Raw genomic sequence first — 24,928 nt, 5'->3', positions numbered from 1 at the left:
CAAACAAATTTACCGATTTGAAGGATTACATCGCAACCTGTAGAGATGTCAGCATGGTAAGACTTCTGTGCTCTACGCATTTGAGGGGTCATGAAAGTCCTTGGAATGCTCGCCTTCAGCACACGCCAGACAGCTTACATCAAAAAAAAAATGGTAGACAAAATTACATCAGTGACACCTCGTAGACCTAAAGCTAGCAGCCATTGTCTCCACTGCACTCGCCGAACGCATTAAAATGCGGAACGCAGACATCCGGCGTTTGAATTCCGCATTCGACGAGTGCAGGTCTACCCACGAATCATAAGAATCTGAGCTCGGCATTCCGACCTCTCCACACACCCTCATCTCCTCCGTTTCTCGGCACATAGTTTGTTTCGAAATGGTTTCCATTATACCGGCTTGAGACTGCCTCCCAAGTAGGAGTCAAGTGGTCAGCCAAAGCGACAATCGCGGTGTCGTCCGTCGCGCGAGTGACGTGATCAACTGGCTGCCATACTCGAATAAGCAATGAAATTTATCCAGTGCTTCAAATCAAGCAGACCCAACACACAGAAACAAGCAAAGCAAAATTTAAAATCACTTTATTAAACACACAGCTATATAAAAGTTTTATAATATAAAACCAAGATTGTAAATTAAAGAATTTTACCAGCATAGTAAAATATTTATATAAAAAATATTTAGAATGTGTAATGCCATTGACATATCTGGGCATTATAAAACAATACAAGATCACAGAAGAGACTAGTTCTTCAGCCATACATTAAAAATAAAAAGTTGCTTTGGAGTTTTACTTGCCAACCTTTGGTGCAGCTTAGAGAAAATGATCTTCAATTACGCCTACAAAATGAAAAGAACAGCGTGAACGTGATGGACGAGCATGAGACACTGCTCAAAAAATGAACATCACTTTGTTCAGGAATGTTTCTGCAAGATAACTTGCAAGGGCATTAAACCAGGCTGCTTGCCAGATGTGTCGCGTGCCTTTCACCTTGGCAGTACTTCTGCATGGACCTGGGTATTCTGAAGATACCATAATAGGCACCAGCAATGCTACCAGTCATGGTGCCAATGGTGTCAGTGTCACCACCCAGAGAAATAGCAAAGTACAAGGACCGCAGGAAGCCGTTGGAAGTCTGAAAAGAGCAAGAGCACATGAGAGGTCGACCTACCATCATCACGAAAGTTCAACCTATAATAGTAATGAGAAAAATTTCCAGGCCCATACGCCAAGTTAACCCAGATACTCCCCCGCGTTAGCTGCGGCTTTTAGCACACCGGCACTAAGCTGTCAAGCTTCATGCGCACCAGTGAAACCAGCTAAGATTGACGCAAAGGCATAGCGAGAGGTGCAGCAAGAGTGCTTCCAAAACGTCCTCACTGCACGCATGCGCTAGCTTGACTCGACCATTTGAACAATCCGTTTTTGATTTCAGTTACAATAGCCGTGTGGGTGTTATCAGGGTGTCTACCAAGTTGGACATTTTCAAATTCCCCGAGTTTTCCAGGTTTTCCCTGATAGTTTTCCAGGTTTTCTTAAAGTACTTTTGTGAAATTCCCTGAGTGACACAGAACTTTGTTTTAGGTCAAGATGGGCTGACACCATGGCGCCAGATGAAGAAGCATGTTATAAAATAAAAATATGACATAATACAGATTTTATGGTAATTAACGAGTAACTTTTATTAGATTCAAAAAGAAAACAGAATGGAGTGGTTAATAAAATTCATAGCGAATAAAATATAAAAAAGGTAAAATGGAGGTTTACGTGACCCCCCCCCCCCCCCCTGTTATGTACGCACGAATTGGTCGGAGCCAACGATGAACGTTTTACTGTTTATTTGTTAACATGACTTTTGGCTAGGCGGGAACCCGGTGGTCCCCCGGGCAGCAAGACTTGTCGAACGCCCTCAAATTCCCGGCATACAGGCGGCGGCGCCACCAGTCAGTGGCGAGTACACAACATCTCCCCCTTTCAGTCATAGCCATAACGGCACGGTGGTCGCAAGGGCCTTCCAGATCGAGAGGTTGGTCCGGACCTTGACTGTTGGAGTGATGCTGGCTGGCTGGCTGGGCAGTCAGGGAGCTCGGGCGAACAGGGCAAGCTGCCGAGAGAGATGAGGTCCTCCTCAATGTTGCATCGTCGACGATCGATGACGAGGAACTTGGCATTGCGGCGAATTATGCCCTGGTCAGTGCCAATCCAGTAGGAACGAGGTGTTTCCGCTTTGTTGAGCACTGTCCCTGCACGCTTCAGATCGGTGATCCACACCCTCTGGGACGGCTGGAATTCTGGTCGATCCCTTACAGCATGTCGCCTGTCGTAGTTGATCGCTTGGCGTTTTCGAGCCTTGTGCTCAAAGTCTTCGACTTGATGATGATCTGGAACAGAAGGCCTCAACAGCTCCGCTGATATTGGCACATGTGTCCGCAGTCTCCGGCCAAACAACAATTCGGCAGGGCTGAAGCCGTTCTCTAAAGGTGTTGCTCGGTACGCCAAGAGTGCTCTGTAGGGATCAGATGACTTTGTCAGTTTAGTCTTCGCAATCTTGACTGCGGCCTCTGCACAGCCATTGCTCTGGGCATGTTTGGGACTTGAGGTGACATGCTTGAAACCCCATTTTCTTGCGAAGCACAGAAATTCAGAGCGAAACTGTGGTCCATTGTCCGTCACAACTGTCTCGGGGATCCCATGCCTTGCGAAGATTGACTTCGACTTCAAAATGACGGTCTCTGGTCTTTGATTTTCAAGCAATGCGATCTCGATGTAGCGGGAGTAGTAGTCCGTCACAACCAGGTAGGACTTCCCATTAGCATAAAAAAGGTCCATGGCTACTCTTTGCCACGGTCGGTCAGGGAAGGGAGTTGGCATGAGTGACTGGTTCCGAGGTTGCCTCTGCTTCATACAACTGACACATTTCTCCACAGTGTCAGCAATGTCTTTTGATAGACCAGGCCACCAACAGGATTGCTGGGCTCGTCTTGTGCACTTGATGATGCCTTCGTGACCATCATGGAGAGAACTTAGCACTGAGGATCTCAGTGGAACAGGTATCAGGTATCGTTGCCCTCTCATTAGGATTCCCTCATGCAACGTAAGTTCGTTCTTGAACTGCCAGTAAGGCAAGCACTCCTGGTGCACTTGTTTTTTCGTCTTCGGCCAAGTTGTTTGAACATAGTTCTTCAGAGCTCTGCAAACAGAGTCTTGGTCTTGTGCATCTGCAAGGCTCTGCAGACATACGTCTGGGACACTCACATGCCGAATGAGGGCTTGCTCAAAGTCGGCGACTTCCTCTGCGAGGCGCGAGCTGTCCTGTCCCTGCAGTGGTTGACGAGACAAGGCATCAGCAATTACCAAGTCCCTGCCGGGCACATGTTGCATGCTGTAGTCATAGCGCATCATCCTGAGACACAGCCGTTGTAGCCTTGGCGTAAGATCATCCACTGGCTTCCGTGTGAAGAGGGGAATGAGTGGCTTATGGTCAGTTTCAATGTGGAACCTTAGACCGATGAGATAGTCCTTGAACTTCTCACATGCCCACGTAACGCCAAGGGCCTCTTTCTCTATCTGAGAATATCCCCTCTCTGCCTCTGTCAGAGTTTTCGATGCATATGCGACGGCTCGCAGGCTTTTGTCCTCTTGGCGCTGCATCAGGACCGCTCCCAGGCCAAAACTTGAGGCATCAGCAGACACGATTGTCTCCTTTGTTGGACAGTAGAGTGCGAGCACTGGTTGTGATGTAAGGCAATTCTTTACATCTTCAAAAGCATGTTGCTGCGTGCTGCCCCAGCTGAATGGAACATCCTTGTGAAGCAGATCTCTCAGGGGCCCTGTCTTGACCGCCAGGTTCGGTATGAACCGTGCGATGAAATTCACCATTCCTAAGAACCTCTTGAGTTCTGTGACGTTTGTTGGAGGTGGCATGTCTACGATGGTCGCTATCTTTTCCTTGTCTGGGGTGACACCGTCTTTGTTGATCACATGTCCCAGAAACTTGACTGTTTCCTGGGCGAACACGCACTTTTCACGGTTAAGCGTGATCCCTTTTTTCTTCAGTCTGCCTAAGACTTCACGCAGGCGACTGTCGTGCTCTTCCCTGGTCTTGGCCCACACCAGAATATCATCGATATGACACGCCACACCGTCAAGTCCTTCCAAGAGTTGATGAGTCATTCTTTGAAAATGCTCAGGAGCACAGGAGATGCCGAAAGGGAGGCGGTTAAACTTGAACCAACCAAATGGAGTGATGAAGGTGGTGAGCAGTGTTGACTCGGGGTGCAGTTTCACTTGATAAAAGCCAGAGTAAGCATCCAAACAGGAGAAGTACTTAGCTTGTCCCAAAGTAGCCAGAATTGGCTCCACACTTGGAATCGGATGGTACTCTCTCTGCACACTCTTGTTCAACATGGTGTAGTCCACACAGATGCGTATGTCACCATCCTTTTTCGGTACTACCACGATTGGCGAGCACCAATCTGTTGGCTCACTGACAGTGGTGATCACTCCTTCGTTTTCCATCTTTCGGAGTTGACGCTCCACAGCTTTCAAGAGTGGAACTGGGATGCGTCGCGGTGATGTGACTGCCACAGGCTCTACCGGCGACTTCAGCTTGATTTTGCAAGTGTAGGGGGCTTCTCCCAAACCTTGGAACACCTCTGGGAACTCGTTGATTGGGTCGAGACATGGCTCTGCTCCGGCTCTATTCACTCGGCACAGGATACCAAAGCGTTCAATGAGGTCCAAGCCCAGAAGAGGCTCGTCCAGGTCCTTTGTGACGTAGAGGTTCGCCACGGTACTTTTCCCATTGTATACTACTGTTGCTTGCATCACCCCCACGATGTCCAGTCGCTGCTTCGCTGGTCCAAGAAGGAGCATGTCGGGTTTCTGGAGTGTTATCCCCTTGTCCAGCTTTGCCAGTAAACCTGTTGGAATCACGGTAACGTCCGCTCCTGTGTCTAGGCGGAACTCGACGTTGTGACCGCCTACGACGACGTTGACTTTCCACGGCTTTTTCTTCTGCCCAGTGTTGACCGTTCCTGCGAAAAAAAAGTCTGCCTCCGTCGACGCGCTTTCATTCAGCTTGGCGACTTGCCGGAGTCGCTTGGCTTTACAGACTGATGCAAAATGGCCTTGCTTTCCGCACTTGTTGCATCGAGCTTTGGCTGCAGGACATTGCTGCCTCGGGTGCTTGACTGCATTCCCACACCAAAAACATGACTGGGTTGCGTGTGGCTGATCCACCGAAGGCTTTTGTGGACATTTTGGGTGAAACTTCTTAGCCCTCTGTTGTGGGGCCTGCAGCCTGTCCACATGTGCTGTCTCAGCGGGCGCTGTCTCGGTAGAATGCTTGAGGGTTTCTTGTTGCCGGCCAACAGTTTCCGTTTGCTTCGTTAGCAACACCGCTCGCTCTAAAGTGAGCTCGCTTTCCATCTGTAGCTTAGTGGACAGTCTTTTGTCTCTCACACCGACGACGATGCGATCCCTGAGAAGCTCATCCTTGAGATTGCCGTAGTCGCACGTCTCTACCAGCGCGTACAGCGCCGTGATGAAATCCGCTGCTGCTTCTCCCTCACGCTGTGAGCGGCTATTGAACACTGCGCGCTCGTACACGACGTTCTTTTTCACAATGAAAAAGTTCTCGAATGCCGCGACAACATCGGGATAGGATTCCGTCTTGTCCGCAGGGATGGGGAGGGAGGCGAAAATCTCCTCTGCCTTGGGTCCCATGAGGTAAACGAACGAGTTTACCTGCTCGGCTTGGGTCTTCCCTTGTAGGCCCGAGGCGGTGCGGAAACGCTCCCATCGTCTCTTCCAGGTCGTCCAGTGCTCAGGTACGAACGTGAACGGCTCCGGTGCTGAAAGGTGGTATGGCGGTGGTGGCTGCGGCGGCGGTTGAGAGGCTTGTGAAGACGCGTTCATTGTTCCGACCTGTAGGCCTAACGGTGATCCGTTGAGTTGACAGCGAGTGGCAACGCCGAACGTTCGATGCTCGTGTGCCTGCCGAGCGTTTTGCCTAGCGGTGCGTGAAGCTGAACTTAGCTTCTGACACCATATTATGTACGCACGAATTGGTCGGAGCCAACGATGAACGTTTTACTGTTTATTTGTTAACATGACTTTTGGCTAGGCGGGAACCCGGTGGTCCCCTGGGCAGCAAGACTTGTCGAACGCCCTCAAATTCCCGGCATACAGGCGGCGGCGCCACCAGTCAGTGGCGAGTACACAACACCCCCCTCCCCCCCCTGAGGTCATATGACCTCAGGGGGGGGGGGGGGGGGTGAAGGGGGGGATGCCTGCCTTCCCTACGCGCGCGGTGCCCTTTCCCTTGCTTTAGACATCCTCCAGTTTTTTGTTTTTATTGGTTGCTTTTTTTTATTTTTTATACAATTGCTTTTTCGCTGCGTATCCCCTTGGCGCGTATGCTGGCTCGGCGGTCTGCCAGACCCGCAACCCGAGCTGTGTGCCCCCCGCTGGCGCAATCCGACCCCGGGAAAAGCGAAGGATGGCCTTGCTTCCTCTTAGTTGGCTACATTGGCTACATCGAGTGTCCCCCGGCCGCCATGGGATTTATGGGCGTTCGATACTGAAAAACAATGTGATTTTCTAGGGGATGTTTGGACTGTTTCATATAAACAATAATTCGAAATACACGGGTGTGATATAAGTGGGCTCGACTGTACGTTTCGCTGATTCCCTTGATATCTGAAGAATTTTGGACTGTGAGAATCCATTTAACACTTTTAAAAAATAAAAAAAATAAAAAATTAAAAAAATGCCCTGTAGAAGCACAAATTCCCTGAGGTTTCCCCGAGATTTTCCAGGCTATTCAAAATCCCTGAGAATTCCTGGTTGGTAGACACCCTGGTTATCGCCATACACTCCCATCAATGGCAAATTCCACTGGTTGATGAAGGAGGATCGAAGCAATCCGTGCACAGTCGCTGTGCCTCCACCACGGAAAAATGACCTATCTCTGGGAGCGACCGGCGATGGCGGGCCCCTGACGATGACAGAACGACAAAGACACTGCAACCTGTAGCAGGACAGGTGCTTGGACATTGCTGTCAGCATTTCTTTCTAGTCTTTTTGTGGCAATGAACAGACGGGATTTTCTGTTTTATAGACTAAAACTTGATTTGTAATTTTTGTTTTTCGAAATGAGCATCCCAGGGCTGAAGAGAAAAAGGCTACACTACACAGGAGCACATATGGGACAACCACCTGAACACTCCAGTACAAATATAGCAAGATTCTTATGCTACAATTATATATGATATTTTAATCTCGATAATAAAACAGTGAGATATGATTTCAAGATTATATAGACAAAGTAAGCAATCAAGGATACTGGCAGAAACCAATCCATTTCACTCAGGTGGAAATTTGAAAAACCGTATCCTTCGGACACCACCATAAAAACAATGCGCATCAGTAATACCTTGGACTTCAGCCTAAAAAATGACGAATGCGCGATTATCGAGGCTGCAAACGCTCAAAAAGCAAGTGTCAACGAGATAAACAAACACAAAGTCGCAAGCATTTTTGCTGCCTTGGAACCGTGGCTGCATCGTCTCCGCATGGAGGGATGAGCCTTCTTTTTCCACAATTTTTTTTTTTCGTGGAAAAATTGTTTTTAAACATGCTTGTCCCAATTAGGCTGTTTAAAAAAACACTTTTTGCTTGTCAGTTACCCTTTAAAATCTCCAACTGACCAATCTACACCAGGAAGATTAAAATTGCCATACAATTTTAATCTTCCTGCCATACAATCGCAATCGCAAGTCCGTGTTTGGTTTTTTCATTCAAAGACCAGAACAATCGGAGCGGAGAAAATAGCTAGGAGTTGAAAGCGAGGACCGGTTTCCATTTTTTGGCGCGAAAGCTGCCGGAGCATGACCAATGTGGCCAGACTCCAACTGACTTCGGTTGAACAGTAGTTATACATGCTTGGTTCAGTAATAATAAAACTTAGTATGTACACGTTAATTAATTTTCGCTACCTCCCACCACACTTTTTTACAGTAGTGCATAGTTTAAGGAACGGACTAATACTAATGTCTAACGTTTTCGTTTCTTAAAACATTTGCAGTACCGAAACTGAAACTAAGCTAATTTTTAGAGGAAACTCCAAGTGTATGTGCTTGTGCATTGTATTCAAGAGATGTCAAGCCGAACTTATCATTTTATGTGAGAAAAACGAAACTGGCCCCATTACGGAACAAGAAAAAAAGTTCTTCATAGTGCTTGTCCCCGTGTCCAACACGAAGGCACCCTCCGTGTCGGACCGTCGAACGCGGGGTCGCATGTGCATATACTTGGGGCGTTGTACCGTTATCCGACAGACCGCTCGCTGTCCACCTTTACCATAATATTTTAAATTTCGGACGTCAACACAGAAAAACCTGCGTGGACCCTAATGTAAAAAAAAAAAAAAAAAAAAATTGCTAAAACTTTTTGACCCTTTAACATCCCCAGTTCATCCGGTGACCGATTTCCGTGGGACATCCCAGTGGGAAGTTTTCAGGATCATTCACTAACGGATGTCCCACGGAGGTCCTAGGGATATTAAAGTTGGAGTTTGCGAAGTCGGGAGGTTTTTGGGACATCCCTGGGATACGATGTGTTGTCTGGGCTCTGTACCTGCTGAAATCGATATGTTTTCTAGGTGCCTCAAGATGCTCAGCAAAGATAACCTGATTAAACGGGAGGAAAGTAACTTCCATCTAGGTAGCTGAAGCCATCAATTGCTTTGATTTCTATCCATACACACTTGAATATGTTTCAAGATCGAAATGGCAGTGTGTCGAGAGAGATGCCTCAGCAGCAATTAGTACGCCGATGCCAACGTTCTGACCAGTAATTGGTAGTCCCTATCCTTGCAATACACTTTGTAGTTGGCTGTAAAATAATTTTAGTCTGGTATACCATTACATAACCATGTTTCAGTGAGACAAATAACATTGAGCCTAGTTGTTACCAGGTTTGACTCGTCTGCCTTAGTTCGCAGGCCCCTCACATTTTGATAATAAACACAAAGCGTTGGTGCCATTCACCTGCACTGCTGTTTCTACCCCTTCAACACATGTGCTGTCAAGTCTATAAAAAGAACTGGTGGAAGATCCTTCCCTCCGGCCATACATCTGGTTTGTTTAGCGCTGAAAACGCTACTTCGTCACAAGCTAGGTGGAATGACGTGTATGACCGAAATCGAGTTATCAGTTTTAGAGCACACAATCATTTTTCCTTCCAGAAAAGGCTCAACCAGGGATTCAATATCAGCCACAGACGTGCTTGGGTCCCAGTCTGGACACAAATAATCCTATACAACGCACTGGCCCGGCAATGGCTTAACTTGTCGGCAATGCTTTACCAGGGAGAAGCCGTCATCGTCCACCTCATTTGTTGATTTCAACTCATTTACCACACATTATCCAGGATCTCCTAGCGGTAGATCATTGTTTTTATCGCTCACGGTGCCTCTATGAGATGACGAAAGGTTCTGCTGCTTCTGAAATCTGACGCTCGAAGAAGCTCCAAGTTCCTCGCACAGGGGCAGTCGTGGTTGCGCATGAAGTGCCTGAAAAGTCTAGGCCTGCGCGGTGACAGCAGCAAAGTATGTTGCTGGCGGAGGTAACGGAATTCTGTCGACAACGATCTTCCGCAGCTGAAGCACTTACGAGTGAAGGGTTCTGTTTTCTGCTCGAAGGCACTTGGCTTCCGCTGTCATATCTAGCTTGCTAGTCAAATTTTGCAAGACATGAGCGATGCCTGCAGGAATTAGCAGGCTCTTTAGCGCTTCAGGTGACTCACCATTTATGGCATTCCCATTTTCATCGACGGTGGAATCCGATGTGACAATGGTTGAATATCATATGCGCCAGCAGCTTTCAAAGATATACTATATGTCGCCGGGTGCAGCCTGTGCACTTGACGGTACTTGACCCAGTTTCGATATATACGTTGTACTACTCGAGACCAATATTCAGACACTTGCAGTGAAACTTCTGGCTACAGCCAGCTGAGGAAACAAGATATTGCTGCTTCACATAGAAAGGCACGGCACACGAGCCACAGACATCTTTCAAGGGAGCGCTTCCAGACACGTCTTTCGTCGGTGGCATCATTTCCTCGAGCTTGTAGTTCAGATAAAAAAAACACCGGTGGGATTGCAATGCATAGCACGCCGATGACGAATGCAGAATCATAAATGTGGGCTGCTCACAGCAAGCGATTTCACTGCCATAAGCCGGCAGTTTGGGATCCCGGTGGAAGCTTGGATCATCGCGGTGATCGTGCCGGTAAACCAGTGATCTCAACGATTCCTTCGCCTAGCGTAGATGGAAGGGCGTTCAACTACTGACTCAGATGCGCTCTCCTCCGTGTGAAGATGTAGGGACGTCCCCACAGACCTCAAGATATCGAGGATAATAAAGAAAAGCAAAAAGCTACACCGACAAAAAAAAAACGTCTAAGCACAGCGACGTCGTCGTCTTCTAATGGCTGCAAGTGCGTAGTTGCGGAAGTCGTCAACTCTGAAACTGAGTGGCGCGCACACTTGACGAAGCTTGGGTCGGGGAATCGCCCAGCCCCGGACATTCTTCGCCTATCGGATCCATTGATGTCAACAAACACGCCGTCGTCTGTGGTCTGCTTTTGGAGTGAAATCGTGGAAGTGGTTAGGCCTCAGAACGGTCGCGTTGCTTTGTGCTGGGTGAGCTTCAAAGAGTGTTTTTCCTTCGGCAAAAGCACGCCGAAAGCGCCCTAAAAAGGTCTGCAATTTATAAAGCATGGTGACTGTAGCACGCCCCCGACCAGCCATGGGTGCGCTTCCATCAGTGGAGACATGCCACAGTACCTTGCCGTGTCACATTGGCACCTAATATGACATTTGCACGAAGTGTGTAAATGCAAATATTTTAACCTGCGTAATGAACGCACCCCCCAAATATGTTCAAAGTGTGTTAGGGTCATAGAGATGATACTCTATATGCGAGATGCACTTCCACTGACCGTGCCAACGTCAGTCTAATAATAATTGGGGTTGTGGGGATATTTATACAGCGTGTAGTTGGTCTGCCATTTAAAGTTGCGACGAGTCACACGCTGTAGATGAGCAATTTAGCCAGTGAAGTACAACCGCTAGCCTGGGGTCTTTAACGTGCACCACGCAGTAGTGATACACGACCGCACGCCGGTACGATGCTCATCCAGATCGAAACGGGCAGGGGTGGGGCTCGAACCCAGGATCCCTGGGTTCTGCAGCGCGAGCTTTCGCTCCACGCGCGTCGAGCTGGGTGTGCGCTTCAGCCCACTCGGCCACCGATCCCCCCCACGTCAGTCTCCGCCACTATGTTTCCTGTTGTGTGCTCGCCACTAACTGGTGGCGCCACCTACGTGCCGGGGATTTGAGGGCGTTCGACAAGTCTGTGCTGCCCGGAGGACCAGCGCATTTCCCGCTTGCCCAAAAGAGTCATGTTAACAAATAAACGGTGAAACGTTCCGACGTTGGTTCAGACCAATTCGTGCATACATAACATGGTGTCAGAGACTCTCTCTCGAGCTAAGTTCAGCTTCATGCGCCGCTAGGCAAGACGCTCGGCACGCACACAAGCATAGAACGTTCGGCGTTGCCACTCGCTGTCAACTCAACGGATCACCGTTAGGCCTACTGGTCGGAACAATGAACGCATCTTCACAAGCCTCTCAACCGCCGCCGCAGCCACCACCGCCATACCACCTTTCAGCACCGGAGCCGTTCACGTTCGTACCTGAGCACTGGACGAACTGGAAGAGACGATGGGAGCGTTTCGGCACCGCCTCAGGCCTACAAGGGAAGACCCAAGCCGAGCAGGTAAACTCGTTCGTTTACCTCATGGGACCCAAGGCAGAGGAGATTTTCGCCTCCCTCCCCATCCCTGCGGACGAGACGGAATCATATCCCGATGTTGTCGCGGCATTCGAAAACTTTTTCATTGTGAAAAAGAATGTTGTGTACCAGCGCAGTGCTCAATAGCCGCTCGCAGCGTGAGGGAGAAGCAGCAGCGGATTTCATCACGGCGCTGTACGCGCTGGTGGAGACGTGCGACTACGGCAACCTCAAGGATGAGCTCCTCAGGGATCGCATTGCCGTCGGTGTGAGAGACAAAAGACTGTCCACTAAGCTACAGATGGAAAGCAAGCTCACTTTGGAGCGAGCGGTGTTGCTAACGAAGCAAACGGAAACTGTTGGCCGGCAACAAGAAACTCTCAAGCACTCTACCGAGACAGCGCCTGCTGAGACAGCACATGTGGACAGGCTACAGGCGCCACAACAAAGGGCTAAGAGTTTCACCCGAAGTGTCCACAAAAGCCTTCGGTGGATGAGTCACACGCAACCCAGTCATGTTTTTGGTGTGGGAATGCAGTCAAGCACCCAAGGCAGTAATGTCCTGCAGCCAAAGCTCGATGCAACAAGTGTGGAAAGCAAGGCCATTTTGCATAGTCTGTAAAGCCAAGCGACTCCGTCAAGTCACCAAGCTGAATGAAGGCACGTCGACGGATGCAGACTTCTTTTTCGCAGGAACGGTCAACACTGGGCACAAGAAAAAGCCGTGGTAAGTCAACGTCGTCGTGGGCGGTCAAAACGTCGAGTTCCGCCTAGACACAGGAGCGGACGTTACCGTGATTTTAACAAGTGTACTGGCAAGGCTGGACAAGGGGACAACACTCCAGAAACCCGACATGCTCCTTCTCGGAAAAGCGAAGCAGCGGCTGGACACCGTGGGGGTGACTCAAGCAACAGTAGTATACAATGGGAAAAGTACCGTGGCCAGCCTCTACGTCACGAAGGACCTGGACAAGCCTCTTCTGGGCTTGGACCTCATCGAACGCTTTGGTATCCTGTGCCGAGTGAGTAGAGCCGGAGCAGAGCCATGTCTCAACCCAATCAACGAGTTCCCAGAGGTGTTCCAAGGTTTGAGAGGAGAAGCCCCCTACACTTGCAAAATCAAGCTGAAGTCGCCGGTAGAGCCCGTGGCAGTCACATCACCGCGATGCATCCCAGTTCCCCTGTTGAAGCTGTGGAGCGTCAACTCCGAAAGGGTGCAAACGAAGGAGTGATCACCACTGTCAGTGAGCCAACAGATTGGTGCTCGCCAATCGTGGCAGTACCGAAAAAGGATGGTGACATACGCATCTGTGTGGACTACACCAAGTTGAACAAGAGTGTGCAGAGAGAGTATCGTCCGATTCAAAGTGTGGTGGTGACATACACATCTGTGTGGACTACACCATGTTGAACAAGAGTGTGCAGAGAGAGTATCACCCGATTCCAACCCACGTAGTATCCAATGTCGTGCGAACATTCCCTGGGTGTTCTGAATGTTGAAGGAACGTTAAAACACCATTCGGAACGTTCTAGGAACGTTCGTATGCGAACATTCCTTACAAGGTAAGCTGCTCAACATTCTAGAAACGTTTGTTGGCGAACATTCGTATGCACAATGTTCTCGGAACGTTCCCTTTTGAACATTCATATGTGCAACATTCTTGGAACATTCGCTTGCAAACATTCCTAGAATTTTCGCAGGTGAAGCCAACTTTACGCAGCTTTCAAGCAACCTGTGTTTTGAAACACCATCCACTATATGCCACATTGTGCCAAAAATATGCAAATTAAGTGGAGGTTTTGGAAACTTAGCATAAGGGATGAGTTTTATCTTATACGAGTCTACCGAGGAATGTGAGATAAGGTGTAGAGGAAAAGCAATGGTTTTCAAAATTTGATAATGAGCTTGGCACTCACAGCGTAGGTAGAGGGGCAGTTTTGAATAGACCCATTTTTAGCATCTCGGATTCATCACCTTGAAGAAGGTATGTCCCGCTTGAGTGTGGGATGCCGTAGGTATCTGTTCTTATGCTCGGAGTGAGTAATGGGTTATGTATGCAGCACGTTTTGATAAGTAGGAGTAAACTGCCGTTATGCACCATTCCATTTAGCGCTCTCTCGGCGGCACCATTTTGTGCGACCGCAGCGCCCTCTCCACACATTCGGGAAGTTCAGCGGGTTCGGCGGGGTAAAACGAGAGAGAGGGCACGCGCCCGACTCCGCTAGTAGACGACAAACCGGGACGTTGCCGTTCTCCATCTTTGGGCTGTATCGGCGGGCTCTAACGAACATCGAACTCTCGCTCGTGGCTGCCGTTGTGAAGTGTTTGCGTTCTTAGAATAGTTGTGGCGACTCCAAAATCAGCCTATAGCTCTCTGTCGTTCTATTTTGCTAAATGATCAACTAGCATATCTTTTTTCCGTTACTTAAATAGCAGTTGAGTCAGCCGGCAGTACTACCCTCAACTACTGCTTGTATTGTGGCAGGAGAGCACGTTTTATTTATTATTTCAGACTTCCACTCACGGTCGCTAAAGGCCTACACCAGTACGAACTTGTGTATAGTAAAAAAGGTACAGCCACCGGATTTACTTTTCGCCAAAGAGACCGGCCAATCAGACACAGTTTTCCCAATAATTTTTTTTTTTTATTTGCACGCAGGTAACAGCGCAATTGGACCCCGTGAGTCCTTTTATCTAGCATAATATTACACAACAACTGGCATACCAAAATCTGCGCATCCGCGCTTGGAAGTTCCAAAATGACGCGATTTTAAACAGAGTTTGCACGCCAGCCGGACGCTACCTACAGCCCACTCGGCGGGGCGGACGTCATGCGGGGTGAGAGGGGGAGTGCATTTTTTTCTCTTTTACCCTCTCTGCTATGACCCTAATGGAACGGTCTATAGTACAGGCTCTGGCTAATGCGCTGGAAAAGCGGCTAGATTGTGCTAGGCCTGGAAAAAATATATTCCAATTAAAAATATTGATCGCTCTGTGAGGAGATTTATTATATTAATATATGTAGTACGGCTCAGTGGGGCTGTAAGCTAAGCAAGCCATAATTGAGGAATCTGTGTAAACATTCCTCAGAGAATGTTGCAGTTATCTTGGGAACGTTCTTAAAACCTTGTTAGAATGGTGATTAAATGTTCTGTCGTGCTCAGAACGGTCTAAAAATATCCCTTAGAAAACATTCCCCGAATGTAGCGATAAGTGCCTGCGCCACATTCTGACAACGTCGATAGAATGCTCTTACGTAAATTTGCAACATTCAGAGAATGTTGCAGAAGTTCTTTGGATGTACTGAGAACGTTCTTAGAACTTTGTTGGGATGTTTCAATGTTGATTGAATGACCTGGTAATGTTCTATGTCGTTCTCGGAACGTTCTAAAAATATCCCTTTAAAGACATTCCCCGAATGTAGCGATAAGTGCCTGCACCACATTCTGACAACGTTGATAGAATGTTCTTACGTAAATCTTCAACATTCCAGGAATGTCGTCTATGTTATTTTGAACACTCCCGGAATGTTCTCAGAACGTTCTCGTGCTACGTGGGAAGTGTGGAGCCAATTCTGGCTACTTTGGGACAAGCTAAGTACCTCTCCCGTTTAAATGCTTACTCTGGCTTTTATCAAGTGAAACTTCACCCCGAGTCAACACTGCTCACCACCTTCATCACTCCATTTGGTCGGTTCAAGTTTAGGGGAGATGCTCCTCGGGACAATTTTTTTTATAATATTGAAGTTAGAAGGTTGCAATTTACACAGATAGTGCATGTTGAGGTCCTCTTGCCATATATGCAATCAGTTTTCTGATAACTACCTTAGTGAAATAGCTATGCTTTTATCATCCATATAAAATGTCTTTTTTGTGCACACAATTTTTTCTATACCATATATAAGACCTCATCTCGGAATAGCCTGCTTGGTTCCTTGTGAACTGTAGAATGTGCAAATCTAGATAAAAAAAAGAAAAGCTTGTGCCTCGAGAAAAAAAAATTATAAAATTTTGAGTCATTGCGTTTCACTTTTCGTTTTATATTTTTTATAAAAATTCTAAGATACCAATCGGACAACTAGCAAGATTTGCCCACTCTATGACCCATCAGGAGCATCTGTGCAAAATTTCGTTGTAATACAGTAACTGCAAGTGGCAAAAATTGTGTGCACGAACTATGAAAACAGACAAAAATACCAATTAGAGAAAAACTGAATTGAAAGTTTAGTTTTATGTGATACACCTAAATTCTCACTCAAATATTACAAAACTTGGTGGCAACGTAGTTCCAAATGTCATTGTCTGGACCTCCAAACTAGAACTCCCCAGCTGCGTAGGACCCTCGCGTCCCCTGGGGCTGGAGTCCTCACCACGGGCGCACTTCACCTGGCTGCGTCGGTGTGACCTAGCCTCAGCGGTTAGCTTGCTGGTCATCTTTCTGACCCTCCTCTGGTCGCACGTGTCACTCAGCCTGACTAGCTGCTTTGAAGGGAGAACTCCCAACTCCTCCAGCACTTGCTCAAAGCTGGAGTGGCCCCGGTAGTACCACAACACTGCGATGGCGGTGGCTGTCTCCACTGCAGTCCGGGACGCAAACCGAGTCTTTGAGCACAGCATCCATATCTTACTGTTCAATGACTCTGCAGCGTTCTGGGTCTTTCCCCGCAGGCAGCGAGCGAGGAGCTTGGCGTCTGTAAGGCGTTTGTAAATAGCCAGCACTGCTTTTCCTTGAGCCTTAGTCAAGAGTGGGGTGTGGTTTGGTGCTGGCTCTTGTAAAGCCTGCGCTCTCTTGTGTTTACACCTCGACTCTTCCACGTCGGGGCAGAACTTGTGACTGCTAGCATCATTGGCTGAGCATGAATGCAGGTAGGAAGCCCATATTGCGCAGTACATTCCACGGATGCTCCCTCTGTTGTTGGTTATTGCCACCTGATAATAGGTCTGCAGCTTCTGAATGATCTTGTCACCCAGCTTTTCACCACGTGGTAGTGGCACCTTGAGCTTCCTCAGCGCAGTACCAAGTCGTTTTGCAACGTGATTGGTGCAGTCCTCCTTCGTCACCATTGTGGAGCCATACACCTCTGCTTCAGACACTGCAGTGTACGCTTTACTGTCGTAGTCACTAAGGAATGTGGTGTAGTGCAGCTGCCTGTCGCACGATTGCGTGCTTTTCCAGATTCGGAGGGCTGCCTCAGTTTCCATTGCATGAGATGAACAGTTCATTCTTTTCACACACTGGACCATGGAATGCTTGCCACACTTCCTCATCTTGCTCATCCAGAATCTGATGTCTGCTACAGCCGTGACAGTAGTTGGACAGCACCTCAAAGTCCAGACAGAGGCCTGTGTCGATAGAAATGGCAGTGCCCACTCCGTTGTAGCTCTTGTGTCCACGCTTTTGCCAAGTGCCATCGAACATCACAGCGACGTCGGTCTGACCCGCCTCAAGCGCAGTTACCCGCCTTGCTTCTACAAGGTTGTCTGAAACTGCTTTAGTGGCCGCGATATGCACTTTCTTTGATATGCCGTGGAAGGTCTTGTGATGAAGTGCTTTGGGCAATACAAGAATGGCACAAAACCTTGAGAGTTGGTCATGTCCGACGCCAATCGTGCGCGCAGCACGCACAGCTTTGATGTTGATAGCGAAACTGTCGCAGGCACTTCCCTCGTGTTGATCTGGGCCACGATCTTCGCGGCTGGCGGCGGAGGCGGCGGCGGCACAATGTGACGAGTATGCAGCAGAAACAACGTCCGCAGGGCATCCATCGTTCATGCACTTCAGCTCAAGAAGGGAAGCGAGACCCTTGCGCTTGTCCACGGCCTCCACAACAGCAAGTTCGGAAGTCCCACACGCCCCGCACACCGCGCCGCTTACGAGTTGCGTAAGAATTCCAACTTCGCAGATTACAGCGCATGCACCGCGTCCACTCCTTGCTGTATCATCTTGAAACGTTAGCAGCTTCTTTTCCGACGCACTAACAAAGTTAGAAGCGTCAGTGGCGAAATCAGACGAGCTTGACTGGCCGCTGCTTTCGATGCTCGAAAGCGCGTCGCCATTCTGCTGGCGCAATGGGGCGGCCGTGCTTTTTGCGTTCTTTCACTACTGTTAGCGTTTCCCCTTGAAGGCATGCATAGTCGTACTCTTGCGGCTCCGAAAGTCGCGCTTTGCAACACCACTCATAATGGGAACCCGGGAACCCTCGAAGAGCGAACAGAAGAGATGGCCATTGTTCGAGAAAATGGCGACGCGACGCGGCACCAAATGATGCGCGGGCTTCACTGCACGACAGGTCCGGGCGGCGGCGAATGGCGGCTCCGCATTCGCATCACGTGGCTTTTTAAAAGTCAACTGGAAGCGTCATAAGCAGGTGGAAATTGCTTTTTTTCATTATTTCTAGCTTGATTACGAAACTAAGGGAGGAGTCACCAGAAAGAAGAAGACTCGATTATCTTTATCGAAGCAACTGCAAAGGCTGCAAAGGCGGCCGTTGCCGATGTTCGAAGGGGCGCGGGTTTGAAAACGGCTAGCACGCGCCAACATGTGCAATTTGTTTTGACACGGCAGGGCTCAAATACATTTTTTTATAACTTCTAGACCGAATTTCTGAATAATTTTTTTTGTTTATGAAACTAGAAGATACGCGGATTTATAAAACTAATAAAATCGAAAAATGAAAATTTCGGCAGAAACAACATTTTTTCGACTCGCATCTCCCCTTAACCGCCTCCCTTTCGGCATCTCCTGTGCATTTTCAAAGAATGACTCATCAACTCTTGGAAGGACTTGACGGTGTGGCGTGTCATATCGATGATATTCTGGTGTGGGCCAAGACCAAGAAAGAGCACAACAGTCGCCTGCATGAAGTCTTAGGCAGACTGAAGGAAAAAGGGATCACGCTTAACCGTGAAAAGTGTGTGTTCGCCCGGGAAACAGTCAAGTTTCTGGGACATGTGATCAACAAAGACGGCATCACCCCAGACAAGGAGAAGATAGCGACCATCGTAGACATGCCACCTCCAACAAACGTCGCAGAACTCGGAAGGTTCCTAGGAATGGTGAATTTCATCGCGCGGTTCATACCGAACCTGGCGGTCAAGACAGGACCCCTGAGAGATCTGCTTCACAAGGATGTTCCATTCAGCTGGGGCAGCATGCAACAACATGCTTTTGAAGATGTAAAGAATTGCCTTACATCACAACCAGTGCTCGCACTCTACTGTCCAACAAAGGAGACAATCCTGTCTGCTGATGCCTCAAGTTTTGGCCTGGGAGCGGTCCTGATGCCGCGCCTAGAGGACAAAAGCCTGCGAGCCGTCGCATATGCATCGAAAACTCTGACAGAGTTAGAGAGGGGATATTCTCAGATAAAGAAAGAGGCCCTTGGCGTTACGTGGGCATGTGAGAAGTTCAAGGACTATCATCGGTCTAAGGTTCCACACTGAAACTGACCACAAGCCACTCATCCCCGTCTTCACACGGAAGCCAGTGGATGATCTTATGCCAAGGCTACAACGGCTGCGTCTCAGGATGATGCGCTACGACTACCGCCTGCAACACGTGCCCGGCAGGGACCTGGTTGTTGCTGATGCCTTGTCTCGTCAACCACTGCAGGGACAGGACAGCTCGCGCCTCCAGAGAAAGTCACCGACTTTGAGCAAGCCCTCATTCAACTACGACTACGATCAACTACGACAGGCGACATGCCGTAAGGGATCGACCAGAGTTCCAGCCGTCCCAGAGGGTGTGGATTACCGATCTGAAGCGTGCAGGGACAGTGCTCAACAAAGCGGAAACACCTCGTTCCTACTGGATTGGCACTGACCAGGGCATAATCCGCTGCAATGCCAAGTTTCTCGTCATCGATCATCGACGATGCAACATTGAGGAGGACCTCATCTCTCTCGGCAGTTTGCCCTGTTCGCCCAAAATCCCTGACTGCCAGGCCAACCAGCCAGCATCACTACAACAGTCAAGGTCCGGAACAACCTCTCAATCTGGAAAGAACTTGGAACCAACGTGCCATTATGGCTATGACTGAAAGGGGGAGATGTGTGCTCGCCACTAAGTGGTGGCGCCACCTACATGCCGGGGATTTGAGGGCGTTCGACAAGTCTGTGCTGTCCGGAGGACCAGCGCGTTTCCCGCTTGCCCAAAAAAGTCATGTTAACAAAAATAAACAGTGAAACGTTCCGACGTTGGTTCAGACCAATTCGTGCACACATAACATTTCCGAGTAGTCGATGGGTCACAGAACCGCGATCGCGATGCGCACCAGGAAGTCACGTCAGCCCCCGGTCACAGTCAGTTTCGCGGCGTTGACATTGGCATCACCACCGGTAGCAGCACTTCGGTGGTGAAGGGCACTCATTAATACAAAAATACAAATATGGAACTTTGTTTGCTAACAATAATTTTAACAAAACGTCTTCACCGCGTCATGAAAATAAAATGTAATTATTTTTTTATATTAAAATTTGTTTGTTTTTCTTCGGTCTGCAACCGAAACTCTAAACCGACTGGGCGGAGGTTGCATAAGCAGTCAACTCACTTGACTCACCAGCGCCCTGGGTCTCGGCCCTTGGCGCCACTGCTCCCCTCTCCCAAATTTGAAACTTCGTAATGGCAGCACACGGCAATATCGCTGTGCGGCTGCACATGGGCGCGTGGTTTTGTTTACCAGAGTGTCGTGCAAGCATGGTTCCGCTCTTCGGCGTTCCGTACGCCTGTCAAACTTGATAAATATTTTTGGTGCAAACTTGCAGAGACTGTTGAGGGATACATTTGACGTGGCCATGTCCAAATTGTGCACAAGCAGCGCAAATGCCAAGAGCTACAAGTGTTTTTTTTTTTTGTTTTTTTTTCAGCAAAATGACAGGTTAGTTTGTACTTCCCATACTCAGTTTTCTCTGAGCGAATTTACCATTGAACTTTTGCTGCCCATAGCTGTAAGTTTACGGGTTGACCGTATTAGAGGCAGGCTTGTTCTCGCAGTAAAAAGAAATGCTTTCTAATCTTCCGCATGAAGTAAATTACCGTATTTGCACGAATATAACGCGAGTTTTTTTTCGAAATTACGTGCTCCAAAACGCACCTCACGTTACATTTGGAATCGAGCATTTGGAATCGAGTTCAGCCGCGAGGCGCGCGAGTCTGGAGAAAGCCATCCCTCCAGTTCAATGCAAAATATCCGGCGGGAAAAGAAGTGGGGGTGTAGAAGGGAATTTATTAGCTACTGGGCTACGTAAAGGAGCGAATAGAAAACATTAAAAAAAAAAAAACATTTTTATCGCTTTTGTGTTTGTACAACGCGCACACGCCGCAGAAACTCAGCGCGCACGCGCGCCATGTGGGAATGCGGGCACTGGCCAATTCGAGCCAAGCCAAGCCGGACCAAGTCAAGTGAACACAAGCCAAGCTAAGACTGGCCAAGACCACCAACCGCGTTTACGGAATCATGCAACACGAGGCATTTGTTTATGGAGAGGGACCAGAACAAGAAGTGTGATGGAGGCATTTGTTTATGGAGAGGGACCAGAACAAGAAGTGTGATCGTGTATCGGAATCAGCAGTCTTTTTTTCTGCCTGCGCATTGTTTAGTTTCTGCTCCAGTGTGATCTGGTGTTTGTGTGATGGTGCTTCTGCTTCGTGCCTTGTTTGGATTGTGGGCTGCCGAGGAGCTCAAAGAAGCTCGCACGGAAGAAAAAGGAACTACCAGACAAGCAGGTGCCGTGCTGCTGCTTATTGCGTAGTCGCCAAGTGGATTGTAAACTGAAGGACCTGAGCAGTGAGGATGAGCGCAGTCAAAACATAAACTGATATTTCTTCTATTTCCATTGACTTTTCACATCTGCTATGGCCCCGAGTGCGAGAAATTGACGCGGCCTCGGTTCGCGTTATAATAGTAATAATTTTTTTTTTTTCTTTTTGATGACATCAAAACCTGCCCTTGCATTATATTCGTGGTCGCGTTATATTCGTGCAAATACGGTACCAAAAGACTATGGGTTTAACGAAGTTAATGGTACATACTTGGCCCCACTTCTATTTATATACAACTGCATATTTAAAGTGTAACAATAAGGTTTAATCTTGAAAATGGTCTCGGTCGGTCCTAAAACAGACTGAGGAAAATAAAAAGACAGAATTCGGCTCCCTATATTTTAATTTGAAGTGTAATTTATTTCTGATTCCAGGCGTGACAACGGCATTCTTCGTCATTAGCTATCTATAGATAGATGTTTTGTTTTGTGTCCTGACTATTTAAACAAGTTTAAAATTTTTAATATCATGACCATTGTAATTACAGATGCTGCGACATGAAACGAGCATTTGGACGTTTTCTCAGGGAGGAAGGAAGCTTCCATAGGTGTCGGCAGGGGGTTGCATAAGGGGCAGTTGCCACCCCCAAACCAACTAAAATTTGAACACGAAATCGCAAAAGATATACGATTGTGCTACACTAAAAAAAGAATGTGAACAGGAAGGAATACACAACGTTTCGGGCGGACGCCCTTCTTCAAGGACCAGATATAAATACAGACAGCACTCTAACATATTTTTTTTTTAAATTGTTATAAAACAGAGCGCCATTCATTTATGTAAATGACCCTAACTGCAGTTTTAAGTTGAGGTGACGAAGGAGAAACATATCGAAGAAAAATATGTAAATAAATAGCAACATTTATTTTCTAAAACCTCACCCTAAACGTTAGAGATGCCAGGTAAAGCCTGGGTTAAATTTTAGTTCTTATCAATCTAGTCGCAGTATGTAGGCGTTGATCAGTGTTTATATCCGGAAATAAAACATAATTGGGGACTTGCATTCGTGGACTTGTATTTGGGGTGTGGGTATTTCTCAGTTTGTATCTCTTTTTATAAATCTACAGCTTTTACGACTTCGCGTTTTCGAAAGTGAAATGGTATGTTTTCTCGGAGATATTGCCTCTAAGCTCGCACACTCATTTTGGTGATAGCTAGCTTTTTCTCTCTTCATATTTTGAGTATTATGAAAAAAACAAAAAAACAACTGTTCATTGGGGAAACTCAAATGTCATAGAAGAAGTGTAGTTCGTCGATAGGATCTTTGAACTGTATTTTATTAAGACTCGAAACATCGTATACAAGCTTGCTTGCCTTCTTGCATATTTCCTCGTGTTCTGAAAGTATATGGATGAGCGTTTGAGGATATATTTTCAGTTCTTATTTTGATGCCGTGTTGCAGAATCAGATAAATAAGAAATGACCCGTGATTCCTTCGTCAGCGATAACCCATTGGTCCTGATATGTTTGTCCGATTCACCATTCACGAGAGTTTTGCGTCCGAGCTGTGGGAATTAAATCAAGAGTTGTCACAATACTTGCGGGGGGCCTTTTACCGCATTTACTCGAATCTAATGTGCACCTTTTTCCCGGGGAAATGGGTCCAAAAATCTCATGCGCGCTAGAATCGAGTGCGACCCAAAACTGCGCTACCATATCGCCATCGACATTTCAAAATGGCCGCTCCATTACGCGCCGAGAAGCTTAGAGCGTAGCCAGCGCTTAGCACAGTCGTGCGTTTCTTGCATTCGTATCGGCATGGAAGTTCCCACTGCAAAGACAATCCAGCATCATGAAGTTCACCATGATGCTGGATTCAAAAGAACAGTGATACTCTGCACGGACAGCGATGGAAATCGGGTTGCCTTACGTGCGTTTAGTGTTCCAGAAACTTGCAACACTGCAGAACTTCGCCAGATGGGCGAAAGATGCGTGGTGCACGATCCCGTCTTCCATGGCTATCGAGGCCTTCAAGAAGTGCGGAATTTCTAACGCTATGGACGGCACCGAAGAAGAAATGCTTTGGGCCGTTGACAGCGATAAGGAGTCGTCCGACAGCGATGACGAGTGATGCATACCGCCCCACGGGCGCAGCCCCGGACCGGCGTCGTGATGACGACCTTGCCGGCGAGAGACAGGGCCGTTCATTTTATCGCAAGATCGAAGCATTTGGAATAAACCTTCGTTGTTCCAAGTGAGAAAAAGTTTAATTTCTGTATCCAACCTACAAATATGGTGCGCGTAACAATCAAGGTCATCGCGTTTTTTTTTTTTTCCTTTGGACCTCAAAAGATGGGTGCGTGTTACAATCGAAGGCGCGTTAGATTCGAGTAAGTATGGTACATAAGCAATTAGATCTGCGAACTTAAGAATGTTTATGCCAACATCTGTTTTAAAATTTTATATGTATAATATGTTGCAAAATTGTCGCGGGAATGTTTTGGTTGGGACGCATTAATATACACCCTTTACATTTATTTTAGCTAACACATTTCCGTAGATTGCAGGAATATTTTTTTACCATGTGACACTGCCGCCTGCCGCCTGCCCCCCCTGCCCCCCCCTCCTTCCCTTTTCCAATTACAAAAAAAAGAATGACAGGTGCGAAAGTTTTGCCCCCACCAAGAAAAATCCTGCCGACGCCCATAAAAGCTTCGGACACTTCGTGGTTCCCAACCAGTTCTACAGCCTCATGAGTGCCAACATTTCCGAAGCTTTATTCCACCACCTTTCCATCTTATTTGCATGAGAAGCTTTGAATGTGTAAAAATGAAGCTAATTATTGCTGGATGCTATGTGAAGTGAATTATTTCTCAAATACGTGAACTTATTTACTTTCAGTGAACAGCTGATCCAGCTTGGCATGTTGAATGCGTAATTATGTGGAACAATGTGACATTTGTAGATATATGTTAGTGGTAATTGTAATATTTCTTTGGGTTCAGGAGAGCCGCGGTGCCACAGAAAGGCAAGTACTAGCCTATTCCCAAAAAGGTGTGCGACGCCGCATGTAATAATGAAGTGATGAGATTGTGCACAGATGACAGAGAGGTGCTGGCGATCATAAATGGAGCTTGTGGGCGAGGGTAACGAAGTGATTTTGACAATGTTTTATTTTTGCACTTATGCAAGTGCAGTGCTGTACTTGCCATATTTACTCGCAGAATGAACACACTTTTTTTTCCGAAAAATCGATGCAAAGTTGGGGGGTGCGTTCATTACGCGAAGTAAATGCCTACGT

General features: G+C 47.6%; 1 protein-coding gene across 3 annotated transcripts in view; it reads right to left on the bottom strand.

The window, feature by feature from the left end:
• Window positions 1-564: 564 nt before the first annotated feature.
• LOC8052080 (ADP-ribose glycohydrolase ARH3) overlaps window positions 565-24,928 on the bottom strand; it is an 83,014-nt gene continuing 58,650 nt past the window's right edge. For all 3 annotated transcript variants that reach the window (XM_040501615.2, XM_029969225.2, XM_040501614.1), the window contains one exon: window positions 565-1,136. In XM_040501615.2, coding sequence (XP_040357549.1) covers window positions 951-1,136 — 186 coding nt within the window. In that variant the 3' untranslated portion in view covers window positions 565-950. The remainder of the gene's footprint in view (window positions 1,137-24,928) is intronic.

Source organism: Ixodes scapularis, unplaced genomic scaffold, assembly GCF_016920785.2.
Source record: "Ixodes scapularis isolate PalLabHiFi unplaced genomic scaffold, ASM1692078v2 PGA_scaffold9__187_contigs__length_104089568, whole genome shotgun sequence".
NCBI classification, from domain to species: domain Eukaryota; kingdom Metazoa; phylum Arthropoda; class Arachnida; order Ixodida; family Ixodidae; genus Ixodes; species Ixodes scapularis.
This window is presented reverse-complemented; position numbering and strand designations above follow the sequence as displayed.